Source organism: Accipiter gentilis, chromosome 7 (genome assembly GCF_929443795.1).
Source record: "Accipiter gentilis chromosome 7, bAccGen1.1, whole genome shotgun sequence".
Lineage (NCBI taxonomy): Eukaryota > Metazoa > Chordata > Aves > Accipitriformes > Accipitridae > Astur > Astur gentilis.
The window spans coordinates 16,779,496-16,800,540 of NC_064886.1; the positions used below are offsets into that span (position 1 = coordinate 16,779,496).

Here is a 21,045-nt window from a genome sequence, read left to right on the forward strand (position 1 = left end):
GAACATTTCACTTTTCAGAATTGGTGCTATAACTCTTTACTTACCATATGACTGGAGAAGAATCTGACTCTGTACTTAGAAGAAATTCTTCAATATGTATTAAAGGCCAATCCCAAATTAGAGTAAGAGAATAAACATCCCACATGCTTAAAACATTCTAGATTTAAAAAAAATAATAATAATCAGATGTGGATTTAATATTTTCTTCGTAGAAGACATTTTTTGTCTTTTTTTGAGCAGAATTTTAACACATTCCATAGCCTAAATAATGACTAGGAATAGAACAAAAAATCCACAGCAAGATCAAGATCCTCTGTAAAGATAACCATATTTATTTTACAGAAACATTTTTTAAAGCTATTGCTGTAAAAAATATTTTTATAAGCTGGTTCAAGAGCATTGTAAAATGAAGACGAAACCAAATCATTACACATACCTCTGTATCTAAAACAAACAGCAGATTGTCAAGAACTTGAAGTTTCACTGCATCTAAAAAAATATCCATAGTCACATAAAATCTATTATTTTTCTTGAGAAATGTATTTGAAGCAAAAACTTACTAAAATGTGCAACCAAGCATTGGAAACCTACAGGTGTTTAAAATCATGGAACTTCCTAGGACTGTGAAAAGTTCAGCTTAAACAGAATTGTGATTTGCGTATCTAAGTTAAACTCAACAACTTTGAAGCATACACTTTGGCTTTACCTTTACAAGAAGTGTTCCATTTGGTATATGCGTATTTACCAAAAACAATGAAATAACTGAAAATGTCTTAGTATTTTCTGCAATTAAATATGAATTCTACACTTGTCTATAAAAAGAAAAAACCCTCTTCTTTACCTTTGATCAGACTTGAATCAGCAAAACTTCGAACAGACACCAGGTTATTGGTAGTGTCTACCTCCCATTTGGAGAGTACATAATCGCCTTTACCCTATTAGTAAAGGCAAAGTAAAATAGGGTTATACATTAGAAATCTGGCCATTGACAGATGTGCTTCTTCAGCTGATCTTTAACTTATAAACACACTTGCAAAGCTGCAAAACAAACTTTATTCCCAGTGAATGCTGATATTCAGAAAAAGACTTTTTTTTTCTTTTTTTTAATTTAGCCTTTTTTCTTTCTCATTTCAAGAATGGCCTTTACTACAGTAACTGTTACAGTCACCTTCCCTAAACATTTTTGGCTCTTCTAAAAACATGCCATATTGCAAAACATCCACTTTCCATTCTCATAGAACATAAAACCTGAATGAAACGTACACTGAAACTACTGAGAAAAACTGCATTGAATTCAACAGGCTTCAGTCAATGAACTCAGAAAACTTGTTTCTAGTCCAAAATAACATTTCAAAATATGTCTATTTTTTTATTTTTTTATTAGTTCCTGTACTTAATTCATGCTTTGTTGAATTGGGACCTTAATTGTTACTTTGGCAAGCTTCTGCTGAATGTGAACCTGATTAGAAGACTCTTGCCAACTTCGGCTTTGTCTCTGAGCTCAAGGATAGGACTATTAACAGACTAGCCTGTACAGGCTAGGAACCACAGTGGATCTACTAAGGTCATGCAACCAGGGTGAAAATATTTTTCCCCCATGCATCCTAACAGAGCAAGTTCTGAAATCACAACAGTTATTTCCTTACAACAAAAGCTATGGACAGACTGCACAACTGATAACCTTTAAATTTACAGTGAAGGAAATGAAAGACAAAAAGTCTTAATGCAAAAAGTTTATTACCTTCTTTTTAACCAGCTAGAGATAAATTTTGTTGCAGATCAAAAAACACCATCTCTGATCACATAATAATTGTTATGAATACATTCCTGGTACTTACCCCAATTATCAAATGGATTTTGTTCACGGAGTTACTTATCACAAAATTCTGACAGCCAAGGCTGTGATACTCTTCTGTGGAAATGAAAGCTGTCTTTATCTGTCCTTGTAACTTGTGGTGTGGAAGATGAAGGGAAAGCAAACAAAAGGGGAAGAAAAAAAGTTGTTTATACAATCAGTGGATAAAACCTTGAACTGCTCACTTCTCCATGTACAGAAAAAGTAATAATCACAATTATGAACTGTAATAATAACCTGGTATGTAGTCAATGAAATGTACAGAGCAAAGTTTTGTTATAAGGTTTGCACTTAACACATATGTTACAAGTTAGCAGGTATTTCTTACTTTTTTTGCCGTAATCATATCCATCTTGTCAATTGCTAGATTAAATAAATAAATAAAATCAGTGTTAAATAAACTTTTTCAAAATTGAAAAAAGTCAATAAACATCATATAGGATAGTTTAATCCTAATGTGACTATGCCAAAAAAACACTTTAGTCAGGATCTTTAACAGGGTCTATTTCTATTGATCACAGTATTGAGTTACAGAAAACTAATAACTATACTTATACAGCATTAAAAATTTAAATTATTCCCAATATTCTTCAGTACAGTTAAGACTGATTATAGCTTAAAATCCTGCTTCCATAGTATTCAGTACTCTCTCTAAAGCAGTGACTCAGAGAAACTATATAAGATAGAGGAATTATTGGAAGAATAAAAAATAATTTTATTACAGAACTAGATATATCAGTTTCCCTTGAAAAACAAACGAAGATTATACAGAAAATCCCAACTCAATATCTTATTCCCATTAGTAAGATGAAAGGAAAAACTTTTTTAATACAGCTTTTCCTGTTCAAATGGAAATCCCCAGTGGTTTGTAGATCATCCTACCTTCCTGTGTTCTAGCAAGTGGGAGACACATAATGCAGAAGAATCCATTGCTTGTGAGAATGAACATATGATAAACACCTAAATAAAAATCCAATACAAATATTTCAAACTTAAGTATTCAATAACCATCAAAAGACTACTTGCTTATGAACAGGACAGCGAAATAACTGACAAAAAAAACCCCTGACCAATATATTAGACTATTTTTAAACAAAAATTTGTCAACTTCAACAAAGAGTAGAATAAGTTTGTACATCTTAGAGTTTTGTTTGAAATTATTATTTTTATATGCATCCATCAGACTGCAAATTCTGTTTTCATGGCAAAACTGCATTTAAATACATTGTGACAGAACAAGACTGGGAGCTTATGGAAGAACAAGAACTACCAAACACTGAAGTCTGATAGAAGAAGAAGGAATCCTTCCTTTTTGAGTATTTTCATATGTTTAGCACAGTCTCAAAAGAAAGAGGTATTGAGTTCTGTATGTTTGTTGTTTTCTATGACATTTGTAAAAGTAATTAATGAGCTAAATATCTTCACAGGAAAGCATTAAGAAAAGTGCATTTAACGTGTACAATGCAAAGTAAAGCTGTATCTGATTATTTATTTTGTAGTCTCTTTCCCTGAGTGATAGTAAAGGGGAACAAAGTCACAAAAAGTGAGACAAGGAAAAAAAAATAACATCAAGTTCTTACCTACATCTGCATTATCTTTTTCAATAAAGAGATTTAAGTAAGTCTTTTCACTTGAAGATTTTTCAAACAAAATCTAAAACAGAATCAACATAAAGACTATTAGACTATTCTTTTGTATTTTATTTGGAAAAGAAACAAAAAAGAAATACTGATCATCAGTTCAAACTTTAATAAACTTTTTTTCTTTCATGAAGAGCTAGTTCTTGTGTATACATGCCATTCCTAAATATATTTTGCTTCTTCGTTACTTATGGGAACAAAAGTGTCCCTTTAATCTGTTTGTTTGTTCAAACTAGAAGATGTGTTCAAAACACATGAATGTTTCTATTTTGATATTTGAAAGAAAGAAAACAACTCAAGAAATTCTGAGAGCAAAAGGTTTTCAGCAAAATTAGAATAGAAAATTTACTGTACCTTGGTTAGCAAGGTTTGTTTTGTTGGTATGTGAATAAGATGGAAATTGCCACTTCTCTCACCGACCACAAGAAATAGTTTTTCTTGACACATACCAACTACATCCACATTAGTATCTGAAAAGTTCCAAGGCAAAATATCAAATATTAAGACTTGCTTTTTATTACTAGGCATTCATATTTGAAACACAGGAATTGGACAATACAGTGTCCCAGATTTCTTCAAAATTATTTCTTTTGACTATTCAAAAGTAGAGGAAAGGGCATACAGGGAGCGATTTTGGTATCCATTATTCCCATTCCAGTGAAAAGTTAGCAAGCATTCTAATTAAACTGTACAGAAATACTTAGTTAATTGGACAAAGAATCAGCAATTACTTTTTATTACTTAGGTATTTATTATAATACTTCCTTTTATAGGCTAGTTAGATATGCAAGATACTTGCTATATTTTCCTATACAAACCTAACATATATATTTTAAAAGTCAGTTTTAACTTCCAGTGGGATTCCAAAGGAATGAACTTACCAAACTGAATGTGCATCTGAAGAGACTGCCCAGTACTGTCCAGTAGTGCCACCGATCTGTCAACAACAATAATACTGCCATCCCTTGAGCTGCATGCATACAACTGTGGATTAACGGAGACCTAGGAAGAAAAAGGTTGTTATATATAATAACTGAGACACTTTAGAACATATGATAAAGAAGCTCTGGTAATTATTAAGAAAAAGAACAACACAGCTTTGACGAATTCTACCTTTTCTGAAGATGTGATTTGAAGTAGCGTATCCACTTGGTACAATGCAGTTCCACATTCATGTCCTAAGCCTACAGGGAGCTGCTGACTCCCCGTGTCATCATTCGCAAGAAGTTCAATATCATTCCACATGTTTACCTATGATAAACATTTAAGGAACCTGTAAGGCAGAGAGCTTTAAAAAAGTTACATGACCACGCACTGATTTTATTATTCTATCATGATTCTGCATCTAGGAGGAAGGGTAGTACAGTAAGCCTTCCGGAGGCAAATCGCGTGTTTAGGAAAGCCAAAGTTAAGTCACAAGAGCAACGAGGCTCCCAGCTGATGTCCCCAGCGGGCCTGACCGAACGCAGCCGGGCGAGGACAGGTTTCGCTCCCCAGACTGAAGGAAACGCAGTGCCACAGAGCCCTCCCCGCCACGCAGCGGACACCGCTGCCCACGAGGGCCGCGAGCCGTCCTCCCATCTCCTCACCGCAACCCCGCAGGCCTGTGACAAACCATTACCGCACTTCCTCAGCCGCTTCAGGCTTTCAAATTGGCGGGAACCCTGGCTACCGCTACGGGTCGCAGCCTAGGCCAAACTTCCTCCGAACGCGAACCGCACCGTTGCTAAGACACCCCCTAATCCTTCTCCGCACCCAGGATGCACCGCGGCTCCCTCGCTCCCTGCCGCCTTCCCCCGCCCCATGGTTACATCCGGGCGCCTGAAGGGAGAGGGAGGGCGGGGCGTGTTGCCTCGCCTCGGTTCGCGAGCGCTACGGCCGCGGCTGCTGAGGGCGGTTGAGCTCCTTGTGAGGAGTCGTTGAAGGGGAGCGACGTCCCGGGCGTTTGGTCATGGCGGTAAGCGGTGTTCGCTGCCAGGATATTTGGAGGGAGCCGAATTGGGAAGGGGGCTGCCGCGGGGCGGGAGGGAAGAGCGTGTGAGATGGGGAGGGCTGGGTCGGGAAGCCGTGTGCGCGGAGAGACAAAATGGCGCCCGCCGCTCCTTCGCTTGCCGGCGCCATGATGGGCCTCGGGCAGGGGGTGGCCGCTTTTCACCCATTACTTCTCTCCCTGTTTCCAGAAGTTTCTGTTTCATTTCTCTGGGCTTGGAGAGGAGAGATGAGGCCTTGTGGCCGAGGCCCTATCATTTCCTGGCCGGGGGGAGAAGTGTTGTGGTTATAGGAACAGGCATTTCTCAGAGGGACGTTGGGGCGCAGGTTCCCTGGGACGGGAGGAAGAGGGGATCGATTTGGCGGTTGGGCCGTGCTCAGTTTTCATTCATGTAGCTTTCCTTATCCTATTATTTTTCTTTGTGTTTGATCACAGGCTTGCTATTTTCAGCATCTTATTGCACTCAGTGATTAATTATTTGCCCTCATCCTCCTGTTTTTATGGTTACTATGGATAGGAAACGCCTGTGCTGTAGTTATCACTGTTCTTTATGTTCATACACGGCCTAAGAGTGTAGTTTTATTTTTTGTTAGAATTTGTGTGGCTTGTTAACATATAAAGGTGTTTGTTCCGTAATTGAGTTGAAGAACCAATAAGAGTAGTTATCAAACCCAATGCGGTTAATTTTTTTCCAAAAGTTATTGAAGTCTCGAAGGCAAAAAAAAAAAACCAAACCCAAACGAACCAGACTCTAAAGTGATAAAACTTTTCAAAGTTGACTTAAGTACTTTGTGGTGTTTAATCTAGTTTTTTAAGTTCTTGTCTTGTTCTGTTTCACCACTGGTCAAACTTTCAAGAGGACTGTAAACTTCTGGAGCAAATTCTTTTTTTTTTTTTTTTATGACATATTTTCGGTTTATCTAATTTAACCTGTTAAGAATAGGGTATTTTTTCTGTAAGAGGACTTGAAGAATTATGGACTTGTAGTTTTGCACCGAGATTATAGGCACTCTTTTTGAGGTTCCTCTGAAGCAGTAGGTGAGGGGCTTCTTCAATGAAATAGCCTGTGGCCAATCCCACATGTACTTTAAGAACTGAGAACAGTCTCATTGGAGTCTGTTAGCCTTTTTTTGCCATAGTTTTTGTAGAGCTGAGAGATTTCTCTAAGGTGCAGTGCACAAGGGCATTGATGAGCAGCATTGTGTATAAGTAATGAGGGTAGCCTTGGAAAATGTGGCAGTGGGCTCAATTTCAATTGGGTTCTATGTTTAAAACCCCAGTTAACTTAGATTGTTAGCTGGTGTTCTCCTTATCCTTCACAAGTTCCTTGGAAATGTAAATTTATAGAAGTCTCAAAGTTCCTTTGAAACTTCTGCTAGCTGAGTCTTTTGGAAACCTTAGATGGAGAAGTGAGGGACTGAGTAGAAGTGTGGGGGGGAAGTGTAGATAAGCAGATGATGGGTAGATGTGGAATGCTAAGGATTGTGGTGGCTAAGATCACAAATAGGGGAGTCAGTTCCTACTCTTTATCTAATGTTCTGAAGTTTTCAGGGTGGTGGGTGGTGTATCAATAGTGTTCAGTGTCACTGAGATGATATAGTTAAAGCTAAGCTGCAGATGCAATCTTAAGTGGTCAGTGCTGTTGTCCATATGTTGCTGTGTTTTGAACTAGATATCGGTATACCATGTGAATGGAGAAGCGAACAGCTTCTTTATCTCTCTTAAAGAGATTTTACTGTAGATATATCTTTGTACAGATGCAAATTAATAAAGAATTGTGCAGACTAAACGCTAGTAGTTGAAATAGAAATCCAAAGATTTACCTGTAGCAAGTTATGAAGAAAGTCTACCACTAATACACAATATATTAATGACAATCTGTAATATCTGTTGTGGTTTAAGAAAAACTAGCAGCTTTGTTTTCAAAGTAATGAATATAAATCAGCATTTGAGAGCTTTTCACATTTCTTGTTCAGTTTGGAAATAAAACTGCAGCTGGTAGAAAACCATGCAAGTTAGAGTCATCTGTTACATTAAAATATCTTCATGAACAGCATTTCTGGGCCAAATTATCTCCTTAGTGAAATCTTCTGCAGCCACACAATGTTCAGAAGGTTTGATTATAACTGCCATTTATATGATCAGAACAAGAGAGACAAATGAATCTATAAAGGCACTAATGAAAGCACATTCACCTTCTCAGTGTGTACTTTTTCCATTCTCTTCCTTTCATTGCATTGTACGCTGGTTGCACACATTTACTTCTCCCAGCTTTGAATCACAAAGCAGTCTTGACTGCTCTACACATGGTAAGTTTCTGGGTTTAGTCCTCCTAGATCAAGGTTTAAAAGGAACGGAGGGAACTTCTTGGCTTTTGTCATCTAAGAAAAATGTGATACAGAAATTGCTGGGACAGGCGAATGTGACCTATATGTACTCTCATGCAAATACACATTTTTGCATAGAGATACTGTTTGAAGTTTTTCTTATTCCGAAGTTAGCTGTCTAACACTAGTACAGTATACCTCATTTCATTTCTCTTCAAAGTTCATTCTGTACTTCAGAATACTGTGGGGGGGTTGTGCTGTGCCTCAGTAACGCCCTAACTTGTGAGGTGACTTAGATCTGTTGGGACAATATTGACCTTAAGTAATCTTAGTCATGTAAATGTTAAAAGGTAATTGACGTACAAACAGCACCATTTAGTGAAAACTGCGGATCAGAGTTTAGGCTTACTGATATTCTCAAAAGCGTGTGGAAAAAGTAAAGTGCGGTCTAATGTAGTGGGAGAGCAAAATGTTACTATGTATTAGTTGTCTTTTAATAAAGTCTTGAAAAATCAATCTGTATGCAGTTACACAGTTCACTCTAAGTCTATCAAGCTATTGCTTAACTAATAATGGGGTGGCTACTCAAGAGATTGCCAGAAAATAGTTCTAAGTGTGTCTTCAGAGGAAGAACTAAGTAAATAGTTTTTCTTGTTTTTCAGTCCTAAGTTTTTGGGTTTTAAACTTTCTGTCCTCATGTGTAGGGTAGTGATACAGAACGAGATGGAGTAGCCCCAGAAAAGTCCTCTCCAGAAAGAGAAAAGAAAAAGGAACAATCAGATGCCTCTAATTCTCCCAGAACATCAAAGCATCATTATTCAAGATCACGCTCACGGTCAAGGGAAAGAAGACGGAAGTCAGGTATGGTCTTCATAAAAGCAAAGTTGCTTAGTAATATTCTGATCTGTGCTTGTAGAACTGAAATCTCTTTAAAGCCGTTTTGGAAAAAATGAACAGACTTAGCTCTAGTAACTTGTTAGAATTGGGAAAAAATGAAGCTACTAATTTTGATTTTGTATCTTAAGTGTGTTCTATTGAAACTTTTCCATTTTAATGGTAGAAGTGCTAAGGAAAAAGGTCTTGTGAATGTTCATTCACAAGATGATGGATGGGGTGGACAGGGGACAACACCAAACAGAAAACCATACTACTTTGTCTTCGTTTTAATTACATATGCTTAGACTAGGATACTTTTGCATGGTTGTAACAAAAACAAGGTTACCTGGCTGAAGAATGTGACTGGAGTAAGACATGGGCTAGTTTTTCACTGTCAGAGCATAAATAAAAGCAAAGAACTGGGAGTAACAGCTAGAGTTTTGCTTTCTGCAGTAGATATTCAAATACTGCTGTCTGTTTTCTAAATCTCTATTCTTGACTTTTGGGGGTGGAATAACTGAAAGGAACTAGAAAGATTATAGCCAGCTGGTCTCCTCTTTAAGTTGATAAATAACAATAATGCTTTCTTCTCCAGATACTGAAGGACGAAAACACAGAAGCCGGAGCAGAAGCAAAGAGGTAATTAACACTTTGTAGTGTTTAGGTAATTGTACAATACATCTTTAAAAGTATCTTGTAGTAATGCACATATGTGTAAACGTATATAAATGACTTTATGGTAAGTACGAGAAATTGGAAACTTTAAGCTTAAAAATGGATATGGAGATCCTTTCATAGTGAAGCATGATTGCAGCCATCATGTTGACAAGGTAATAGTTTTATAGAAAAATGCTTTCAGAAACTAGTAACTTAATGTTTGTCTTTTTTTTTTTTTTTTTTTTTTTTTTTTTTTTGGAAACAGCCAAAAGAAAGAATTCATGTGGAGAAGTAGAATGGTGTTCTTGATGACTTTCACAGAGCTTCCATTAACCAAAAGCCTTGGGTGGCTTTATTCCTGGCCAATGTTCAGGACTCTGTGATACATGCCCACCTACTTAAGTGTATTAAAAATAATTCCCCACCTGACCAAGCTCTGTTTATTGCATCCTTTAATTGTAAAGACTGTCCTAGCTTGACAAACAAGCTGAGTCAGCTGGAAACGTGACAGTAGGAGCAAAAAATTCCAGAGGGCTGTCTCTATTTAAAAATAAATAAATAAATACCTGTGTGTATATATAGGGGAGCAAGAAGAGACAGCATCAGTAATACCTTGAAAATAACTGGCTTACACACCAGAGAGGAGATGAAACAAGCAAACCAGGAGCATTGAAATAGTCACAAAGAAGTTTAAGCTGTGTGGGGCAATAGCAGGCTGGGTCAGATGAGGGACTTTTCAACTTTTAACCTGGGTCAGTAACTTCTCCTTCCCCCTTTCCAATGGAAGCTCTGTTTAAAAAAGGAGGAAAAAAAAAAAAGAAAAGAAAAATAATCTAGGAGAGTTTTTGTGAAATTGAATATATTGTTTAGCTCACATGATAACATTTCTATAATAAATCATACTCAGCGTGCTAATGCGCGAAGAGACTGAACTGAAGACGCTGCAGACTCAGATAGCAAAATTATAAGCCTACTTCATGATAAGGTAACTATTAGTCATTCAAACTCATATTTCCCTTAAAAATATCTTAAATCCGTTATGGGATATAATGGTGGTTTATTACTAAGTGTGTGCCTGGAAGACGTGATTTAAAAAAAAAAATTAAAATCTCTTTTTAATGTTTTTAAAAAAAGAAGTCCTCGCTTAAAATTATGTCCAGTGTTTTGCCATGCTGTTGGATCTAATCTTACACAATTTATTTAGCAATTTCTAAGTTTCACAGAGTGAACAGATAAGGAACAATGTCCCACAGTAGATTTACTGTGTTCGTTCATTTGCAAGATTAAGCTCTTTGTAGACTAAATACTGAATATCAGTAATTATTTTTAATATGTATATTGGAACAACGAATTGCGTAAAAACAAAATTAATGTACAGGTTAACATCTCAAACTTCAGATGTGTTTTTATGTAACAACTGATTATTCAAGGAGTTAAGAATAAAATACTGCAAGAGGAAAAATATATAGCATTATTGTATACTTGAAGAACTATAATCAAATATATTTAGAAACATATATATTAATAAGCAGTTAGAAAGGCTTGGGTAAATGCGTATAAGCTAATTATAGCATCTTCTCCAGACTTGTTTCTTTTGAGAGAGAGTTATGATTATAGGAAAGGTTTTACGAGTAGTTAACAGATTTAGATAAGCAAAAAAACGCACCGAAGAATTGGGTTTTGGTCTAAGATGAATGTATCGCGCTTCAATGGTGACTTGAAACAAAACATTATTTAACCTTAAGACTTAAGTGGGCTATGCTTTTGTGCTAGAAAGATTTCAAAATAAACTGGATATACTAAGAAAAGGTGTTGATGTCATGACTTAGTCTCTAAGGAAAACACTGGCAAAAATCAGGCCTGACCTTGCTAAGTATTTTTGGCATTGCGGCTATAAAAAGGAATCTTTTTTTTTAAGAGGCACTGCAGGAAGAAATTGCAGTATAGTGGAGCATTATTTCTTTAATTTAAAACTACTGTGGGAGGTCTCAGAGTGATGCATGTTAGTTTTAAATACTAAAAATGGGATGACAACCATGTAACTTACTGCTTTTTAAAAACTGTCGGAAGTTACTGACTAAAGAGAGTTTTGCTCTAAAAATTAGTTACCTAATAATGGATAGAAAATTGTTATAGTGCTAAAAGCAAGATAGTACAAGTCTGCATCTATGTTTGGATTTTAGTAACTTTCTACATGGTAGGCTTAGGCAAATACTAAATATTCACTCCAAATTGAGTGTGTGTATATATATATGCATGTTCATACATTGTCAGGTACTTCAAGATAGATACTTCTTATGTGTTTGGAATGGAGACAGTAACTGAGAATGACAGTTGTTTTTGTTACAATGCTGTGAACTCTTATGTGGAAACACTGTAAAGATACCTTGATGGGTGCTTTAGAAATCCTTTAGAAAGTGGGGAGGAGGGAAAAGGGGGAAAAATGATAGTGTGCATTTGCAACTTTGGATAGTTGGTGGCATTAGGTAAAATAGCCATCATTCATGATTGAGTCACGCTCCTAAGGTTACTAATGTTGCATCACAACTTATCATTTTTTGTCTTCTGATACCCATACTAACTCTCTTTGTTGCACTATTTTCCTGAAAGAACCAACTTCTTCTTAAAACAGGCAAGAAGACATGAATCCAAAGAGAAGTCCTCCAAGAAGCACAAATCTGAAGACCACAATGACAAAGAACATTCTTCTGACAAGGGAAGAGATAGCCTAAATTCATCTGAAAATGGTGAGGATAGACATAAACGCAAAGAGAGAAAATCATCAAGAGGGAGGAGTCATTCAAGATCGAGGTCTCGTGAAAGGTAAGTTGTTTTACATGATTATTCTCTTTTAAGTGCATTTGCAAAAGCAGTGTTTGGAATTTGCGTAGACTTCTGAAGTACAGCTCAATTATATTACTGATCTAATTTAACTGTAAAGCATCAGTTTATATTGCACGTTTCAGTTTTCATTGGTTAGTGCATTTGCTACTACTTTTTTTTTTTCAGATTGGTTCTGAGTAAAAGTACAAAATATCTCTAAGGCTTTATATAGGTGATCTGTCTCATGTTTATAGTTAGCTTACAGAGTATAGAAAATTTATAAACGGAGTGTATTAAATGTTCCCTGTTTTCAGTGACGGTAAAGAAAATACATACACCTTAGCAATGTCATGGCTTTTTACCTCCTATATCAAGAGTTTATCCAGGGACAATGCTGTCTAAGCTGCCTTGCACAGTAGGCCACCTAGCACACTTGTGGTAGGAGAATTGCTTGTGACAAAAGAGGTTGCTGCCAGCAGAACTTTTCAGCAAGTTCGGCTCATAGCTGAGGGATCTGTAGCAAACATGATGACAAGGAACAAGCTTCAGCTAATGAGGGAGCATGTGTGACTCACAAGCTGAAATTTGGGCATCTCTTCCCGAAGGTATTGGAGTACTCAAGGCCAGGCTGGATGGGGCTTTGAGCAACCTGGTCTTGTGGAAGGTGTCCCTGCCCATGGCAGGGGGGTTGGAACTAGATGATCTTTAAGGTCTCTTCTACCCAAACCATTCTGTGATTCTCTTGAATATCATGGGGAGGAGGAGAGTATTGTTGCCTTGAATTCAAGATTCATGCATCAGATTAGTTTGGCCATGTATTTGTTTTGAGATGTACGCTTTTACGAGCAACTAAAAATAGCTATATTGATGAGTATGACTGTTTACATAAACTCTGTGTAACTCACTTGTCTGTTGTGGCTGGTGGTAGTGTTTGGTTCCTTTACCATTTCATCTTCTGGTCTTACAACTTAAACTGTTCCAGGCATGACCTCTTCGTGTGTAGTTTGCAGTCTCCCCACCCTGCCTGATGCATTTTGCCCTGTGGTGATGAACCTGTGTGTAAGTCCTTAAGTAGAAGCTGAATTTAAACATGAGAATATATGTAAGAATTTGGGACATGTGTTTCAGACGTCATCGTAGTAGAAGTCGTGATAGGAAAAAATCCCGATCTCGCAGCAGAGAGAGAAAACGACGTATAAGATCTCGTTCTAGATCAAGATCTAGACACAGACATAGAAGCAGAAGTAAAAGCAGAACTAGGAGTAGAAGCAGGTGAGTGTTACCTTCCTTATACGCTTAGTAGTGATGTTTGGTTGAATGTTCTGTGACAGGCTGATGTATAGAAAAATAATGGGTTTGCCAGTTTATTCAGTGTAACTAAATGTGTTTGGCTTTTTCTCAGCTGTTTTGATATAGTGGGTTAAGGACGACTATGCATACATTTACAGAAACATTTGTCCTAGACAGCTTAAATGTCTCAGATTCTCGGCTTTTCACAGCATGATTCTTGCTAGTAATTAGAAATGCTTTACTAGTTATTTTGTGGGTATCTTATAAAACCACCATTTTAGAACTTCTGACTGATAAAATAGAAGGAAAGTAAATAATATTTTGCCTAGGAATGATTACCACAGTTCAAGCTCTTTTTGGTTTCTTAGACCACAACTAAATTTACTATTTTAAATAGGATATTTAAATGATACTTAAGTGGGAAAAACTGAAGACTAAGATACAACTAACCCTTTTGTGTGTTTGATACGAGAGTAGTGTGGTTGGCAAATCACTACTTTAAAAATACTATAGTATTTATCTCTTCGTGTATATATCATAAAAGGGAAGTTTAACTGGGAGTCACTGGCTGCCATAGCAGATACACTGATCAGAAGTTAATCCTGATCAGCTCCATGAGGTTCATTTAAAAATTTGTCTTGTCTGTTATCTAGCATGGTTAGTGTAGTGTTAAGGTGAATTTTGAGTCAGATGGACTTTCTGATTTGTACTATTCCGTGTTAGTGATTACTAACTCCTTTTTGTCAAGTTCAACAGGAGAATATTTATCATGTTAATTTTTCCTCCCTATCTTGGGTGTCTCCATTTCTTCCTTAAACTTATTGAAACACTCTAGCCAGATACATACTGGCTTATTCTGGGTCTGTTTGACAGAGTTGAGATCCGTGCCTCACCTGGAATATGCTAGAGTTGAGGTTTTCATCACGTATGAAGTTTCATCACCTATCATAGAAATTGATGTTTTCCAATACTGATGAATCATTCAGTATTTTGGTGTAGAGTTCTGAGTCTATTTGTATGTGTTAGCTTTGCATTCTTAATGCCCTGTAGGATTTTCTGAATGAGTAAGCTGAAATATGACTTAATGACTACTACAGTTGTGGTTTTCCCCTCCTACTTGTTTAAAGTAAAACACATAGTTTGAATGCAAATTGGTGTCCCTTCAGAGCTCCCAAGAAAGTGTTGCCAGTGTTCCAGTTAATTTAGTAGTATTTTCACTAGAGTATTTTAAATTGCATATTTAAAGGATGTAGAAGTTGGTTATGACTCCTCAACATTACAGTGGATCATTGGAGACTTTAGAATATAGCGCACTTATGTAATGCTACAACATCACTTGCGAAACTGTTAAGAAGACTTCTTTCTGAAGAACTAGTTGAATTACATGGTTTGTGTCATACTTTATTTTGGCATGCACTTTATACCAAACTTTCAGCTGGGGTGAGTAGAGCTGGGTCTCCAGTCGATATACATGTTACTTGCATTTAATGGTATTTAAGCCACCTTCAGCATGATGTATAAGGCTTCAGTTCCCCATTATTTTCAGTTATTACAGATGATGTGCATTTACTGTTTCTAAAAGTCACTTTGAACATTCTGCGTTTAATGGCTCCATGAACACTTCACATCCCAGAATAGTTTTCTGCTTCTGCAGTGTAATTCACATTACCTAAAACAGAACAGCAAATGTGGGAAGAAAAAGTAAGGGAGCTTAGGAATTTCTTCAGCTAGATACATGCCTTGTTGGATAGTGATGGACATACTGCAAGAATCAGTTTCTTTTCAGTACTATTTTTGCCTCGCAAATCCTAGAGAAGGAAAATAAGTGAGGCATAAGTCTTTTTTAACAGTAGCTAGACATCAAGTTGTGGGCTTAGGTGAAGCCTTTGGAAAGAGAATTGTGGCGCAAGCCTCAATGAAATCTCTTCACAAACCAGATAAACATGATGTGGAAACCTACCCTGTTAAAACTCAACTGTGAAATGAATTCCCTCATTCGTGAAATGCAATATTTGTTGTGTTACAGTTAACAGGCTATGACAGAAGCATTTGTAAATAGTAGAGCTTGAGCTTCTCTTGATGGTTCTTTGAATAATCTCAAGCTCATGTTTTCAAGTGATCTGTCCTCACTAGCGTTTAAACTATAATCTTTTTGTTCTGTGAGCGTGTAGACCCTCCTGGCAGTTCTTTTTTAGCATGGCTCTGATTAAATGCTAGGTGGAAAACATGACACCATCTGCTTGTTTCAAATGGAAATACTTAAATACAAAAGCTCAAATATTTATTTCCTTGATGTTTACCAGTGCAATAAAGCATCAGACCAAAGACAAGACCAAACTACAATAGTCAGCACGGGAAAAATGAAGGTATCTTTGAAACATGCATTACATCTTATCTCAGGAATGCAGATCTGTCACTTCCCAGTGCCTGAATCTGCATCTTGTCATCTTCTATGAAAAGATAAGTTTTGCCTCCTTTGTATTCTACCAGATTTGTCATGTAAACAAGGATCACTTTTTGTAATTTCAGTCTACGTTTCATGATGTTTGTAGATGCTGCCCAAGTTGCAAGCAGAAGAAACAGAATATCTGAATGCCATTTAAAGTGGCTGTTGTCAAGTTAACTATTATCTCAAATGGTTGATAATAACATTTAAGTATAAAATTGCAGAAACATCTTTGTGCATCTCAACTTACTGTTTATGGCAAATCTGGGAAAAATGTGAGCGATATCTCCAGTAATTTAAGCTTTATTGGACACTTCCAGTATCTGTGACTTCCTTGTTTAAAAACATCAGTGTCAGAGGCTTAAACAGGGATAAAGCATATCTCTTGTAATGTAGATATTAATGGTCCTGGCAAAGAGAAACACTGCTAATAGTACTTTATATGTGTATTTTGAGCAGCTCTTGCTTAGATGGGACTAGATGTATATGTCAGAAGAACAAGTTCTACTAGTGAGGATGTGGGGAGAAGGTTACTAAAGGAGAAATTAAGTGATTATTTTGATATTTTGCTTAAAAATACATTTTAACTGGATTCTTTTCAGATTGTCAGGCTCCAGATAATGCATGCTTCATAGTTGTCTGCACAGTACCATCCTCAAGAGCAAATGTGAGACAAATCACATGTGTTTAAACCAGCTCTCCCATTTAGCTTGATAGCCTCCCTCAAACAGTTGTCCAAAGCACATTTAGTGAAGAGTATGCAGAAGGGAGAGAAATACTAATTTCCATAAGTACTATTCCAGTTCTTAAATCGGGCCTCTTTAAAATGCTCATTTTTAATATGATTATAGTGCTGTGAGGTCTTTTATGGTTTTAAAGCATTCTTGCAACTTGATCCATTTTACAGTTTTCTTGCAATTGACTTTACTGAAAGTTACACGATGTTATTTTCTTGCCAAGTTTTAGAATTAAAATCTCTAGAGCAGATCTATTTGTTCTAAACACTAAGTATAAGAGGGTAAATGAACACCCAGAATTGCACACGCCGTTACATCTTGCAGTTGGAAGTCTTGGGTTTTAGCTCTGTCTTGCTACAAGTCAAGTGTGACTATTACGCTGTTACAATATAATCTCAGAGCTGTCCAAATTAATCATCAGGCAATTTTTCAGAGTTGTGATCAAACACATTATGAAATGTTAAGGTATATGTGTACTTTCATTGTTTTAGCAGTTCTGTTAAATTTGGTTACAGAGAGCGAAAGAAAAGAATTGAAAAGCCCCGAAGGTTCAGCAGGAGTCACAGCCGGAGTCCGAGTCCACCACCTTTTCGGGGACGAAATACAGCTATGGATGCACAGGAAGCATTAGCCAGAAGGTCAGAAGTTGTTATGATTTTGATGATATGTGATGTAAATAAGCTGCTGCTGTTGACTTTGCTTGTCTAAATATTTTTATTCTCATGTACTTACTTCTAGACTGGAAAGAGCAAAGAAACTGCAAGAACAGAGAGAGAAAGAAATGGTTGAAAAACAGAAGCAACAGGAAATGGCTGCAGGTAGTCCATGTATATTATATTAATTCCCAAACGATAGTGTGAGTGGAAGATACTGCAGGCTTATGTGCTGAGTATTACAGTCCTGTTGAAAAAATGTGCAGGTGGTCTTTCTTTGTATAATTGTTAACTTGGTCCGTATATAAGAACCACAACTGGAACTAGGAAACATTTGAGGAAAAAACCAAACAAACAAAACAAAAAAACCCACATAAAACCCCAACAAAAACGATCAGGATTTCTTACCACTTACTGAGTATGCAACAGAAATGTTGTATGTTAGGCTGGTAAATTATTTCATGATGGTCATTGGACCCTTCTTTTATGCATCATTAAGCAAGAGTTTGAAAGCTGTTGCCAGCTCAGGGTTATTTAGAAGCATGAGGTACATTAGTTTCACTTTTAGTTCTGGTTTATTAAAACCATTGGAGACTTATTTCTTAATTACAAACATGGTGTATTTTTATCATGCATTTGTTATTCAGAGATTTTCAACTTATTTCTGATAAAGGGAGTGTTTGGGAGTTTTATTTGTTGATTTGGGGAGTGGGATGTTGTTTGTTTTCTTTTTCAAAAGAAGTCAGAGCTCACTGTCTTATAGCAAGTAACCTTTCTTCTTCAGCGGCTGCAGCCACTGGAGGTTCCGTTATTAATGTTGCTGCCCTTCTGGCATCGGGAACACAAGTGACTCCTCAAATAGCCATGGCAGCTCAAATGGCAGCACTGCAAGCAAAAGCACTAGCAGAGACTGGAATAGCTGTACCTAGCTATTATAACCCAGCAGCAGTGAATCCAATGAAATTCGCTGAGCAAGAGAAAAAGCGGAAGATGCTTTGGCAAGGCAAAAAGGAAGGGGTAATGTTGTCTTTTCTTACTTTCATAAAACTTGTTTGGAAACATTTTGCACTCACACCGTTTAAGGATCCTTATTAATGTTATTTCCAGCAAAATTACTGTCATACCTGTTCAGCAGTTTCCCTATTAATAGCAGCCCAAGGTAAAACAAAACTTCAGGAATGAAAGGACTAAGATAACGACCTTCAGTGGCAAATAGTTGTGACACAAGCCTTAGTAAAACCCCTAATGTCATAAAACTTACGAGGTATAATTAGATCTTAATGTTACTTCTGTCAGTTTACCTACAGCTTACAACTAAATATCAGATACAGGTGGTCTATTTTTACTGAAAAGTGATGGCTAAGGTATAGAGCTGTAATTGGCTACTCCTTTCTGTGACTGTAGAGATTTTTCCTTTGCTGGTTGTATCCTGTCCAATTCTAGGCTTCAAAAACAAGTCTGCTAACCTTGCTACGAACTTCTCAGGAGTAGAGTAGTGCATTACTAACACTAACAAAAGTTACAAAAAGCCTTCAGGCTTTTATGCTGTGTCAGATAAATGCTCTTGCAATTAGTCAAGTATAGGCCTCCAAGTATAGGCTCCTGTGGCAGTTGCATTTTCAGAAAGTTGCTGGATTTGAGTACAGGTTTTAACTGATGATACTATGGAAAAAATGGTGCTTCTAATATTTGTATTTTTGTCTTTTGATATGCTAGTATAAAAGTGTGTTTGTTACATTAATTATCGTCATGTGTCTGTTATGTAACAAGCTTACTTAGGTTTTCACAGACCATTTCGTAAGATGTGAAAAACTGAAACTGGTTCATGTGGCATTGATGGGAGACGAAAGGGAGGGAAGAAGAAACCTGAATGCTAGGCAGTTCTTCCTGAATTGTGCTTTATATTGATTAATTGGAATAAGCAAATTCGTTTTTTCTATAATTGAAGCAGTGCATTCTGGCAAGGTTTCCAAACTTTATGGAAGTGAGTGCAATCTACCCAAGTAAAGAATATGCCTCCATTTTGAAACCTATGGTTAAGCAGATGTCCCTTGCAAAGAGTTTCTGTGAGGATGCTGCAGGAATGTCAGATGTGACTTGGAAACCTTTTACTTCCAGCTGTGCTAGCGCTGCACAATGGGCTTATTCTTAATACTGCTTTTTTGCTTACTACTGGTATGGTGATATTAATGGAAACTTACGTAAAAAGGTGATATATCTTTTTTTAACTTGCACAGGATAAATCACAGTCTGCAGAAATATGGGAAAAATTAAATTTTGGAAACAAGGACCAAAACGTCAAATTCAGAAAACTCATGGGCATTAAGGTAAAGAGTTCTGAATATGTAATTAAGTTTATTAATTGTAGAATAGTGATTTCTTTTTTTTTATTTTAAAGTGTACCTTAACCAGTAAAGATGTTAGTGAACCTGATACTACCTGATGTAGTTAAGAACTTTAAGTATTTCTCATTAAAGTCACAAGCAGCATCTGAATTCAATTCAAATTCCAGAATTCCATTATGTTTCTGGCTAACAAGGCAACTGTTATGATCCGTAACAACAGTGGTAACTAACCAATATTCATAATGTTATAAAACAGTATTGCTTTGTATAGATAGTTGGAGACATTTATTTGAATGAGTTAGAACAAGGAACTGCTTGAAGGTCTCTACATGTTTCTTGACGGTGAGAGGGAAGCTATGTTAGAATGTTCCAGTAATAAAACCAAATGCTTGAATTCTTACTAGCTTTTGAAAACTACAAAGCAAAATTCTTATGTTTAGGACACTTGTAGTATATGAAAACACTACTTCCTACACACCTAATGTTTGTTTTCCTCTGTCTGGTTTCTAGAGTGAGGATGAAGCTGGCTGTAGTTCCGTTGATGAAGAGAGTTATAAAACGCTGAAACAACAGGAAGAGGTTTTCAGAAATCTAGATGCACAGTATGAAATGGCAAGATCACAGACTCATACGCAAAGAGGAATGGGATTGGGGTTTACATCTTCAATGCGAGGAATGGATGCAGTTTGAAAAAAAAAAAAAAGGCAGTTTTAAAGTTTGGGACTATGGAAGGTTCTTGTTCAAATGTTGGGTCCTTGTTCACCAAAAAGCTAGCATTCTAGCTTGCATGGGTGTTGCATTGACTTTAATTTATTGAAAAATACAATTTTTTTGTAAATATCAGATCAGTGATACTGGTGTTAGTGTTGTAATCAGGTTATACCCACTTCCATTAAACTTGACAGAACTATAGGAGGACAGTATTTTTTAGTTAAAGTTCTACTTTTCAAACCAAGCAGCAGATGGGATAAACTCATACATGGATATTTCGTGTCCACTGTCTTGTGTACTTTTGTACTTTAACCTTGTACAGTTATTTCCAATTCTTGAAACATGAAAGAAACATTGTGTAGATGTTATTTAGCGGTCTGGGCCAATAGGCACATAATCCAGTGCAAAAAAACCTGGTTAATAATAAAGACATTTTTTTCTCTAAGGTCTTACTTTACATTAAGTTGTCTTTTGGGCCAAACTCTAAGGGAGCTAATTAAGGTATGTCAAGAAAACTTGAGCAGTCACAGTGTTTGTTTTGCTTTGCTTATTTTGAAGTAAGTTTTTCCTAAAATAAGGAAGTTTGCAGTATGGAGCACAATGCATGGTGATGAATGCTGAACTAGTTTTGTGTTTGTTTGGGTTTTTTTCAATTTGATACTAGCAAATTTTAGGAGAGAGGGATAACCAAACCC

General features: G+C 36.6%; 2 protein-coding genes across 4 annotated transcripts in view; one reads left to right on the top strand and one right to left on the bottom strand.

Moving 5' to 3' along the window:
- The window catches only part of KNTC1 (kinetochore associated 1), a 41,637-nt gene extending 36,403 nt beyond the window's left edge, over positions 1 to 5,234 (bottom strand). The window contains 11 exon segments of the mRNA XM_049804410.1: positions 45 to 157; positions 437 to 489; positions 842 to 935; positions 1,839 to 1,949; positions 2,184 to 2,218; positions 2,738 to 2,815; positions 3,436 to 3,508; positions 3,850 to 3,965; positions 4,377 to 4,497; positions 4,609 to 4,746; positions 5,111 to 5,234. Of these exon segments, the coding sequence (XP_049660367.1) occupies positions 45 to 157; positions 437 to 489; positions 842 to 935; positions 1,839 to 1,949; positions 2,184 to 2,218; positions 2,738 to 2,815; positions 3,436 to 3,508; positions 3,850 to 3,965; positions 4,377 to 4,497; positions 4,609 to 4,746; positions 5,111 to 5,113 (935 nt within the window). The 5' untranslated portion in view covers positions 5,114 to 5,234.
- A 91-nt stretch (positions 5,235 to 5,325) lies between these two features.
- On the top strand, positions 5,326 to 20,795 carry RSRC2 (arginine and serine rich coiled-coil 2). 3 transcript variants are annotated; one of them, XM_049804411.1, is made up of 10 exons: positions 5,326 to 5,452; positions 8,517 to 8,673; positions 9,284 to 9,327; positions 11,978 to 12,168; positions 13,297 to 13,440; positions 17,157 to 17,279; positions 17,380 to 17,459; positions 18,079 to 18,311; positions 19,532 to 19,621; positions 20,150 to 20,795. In XM_049804411.1, exons 1-10 carry the CDS (start codon positions 5,447 to 5,449, stop codon positions 20,327 to 20,329), a joined length of 1,248 nt encoding a protein of 415 aa, XP_049660368.1. In that variant the 5' UTR covers positions 5,326 to 5,446; the 3' UTR covers positions 20,330 to 20,795. The 3 variants fall into 3 exon arrangements, with proteins under 3 accessions (XP_049660368.1, XP_049660369.1, XP_049660370.1); XM_049804412.1 differs by lacking the exon at positions 5,326 to 5,452 and adding an exon at positions 10,253 to 10,330 and having other exon boundaries at positions 8,606 to 8,673; positions 11,956 to 12,168; XM_049804413.1 differs by lacking the exon at positions 5,326 to 5,452 and adding an exon at positions 9,611 to 10,330 and having other exon boundaries at positions 8,628 to 8,673; positions 11,956 to 12,168.
- Positions 20,796 to 21,045: the final 250 nt, after the last annotated feature.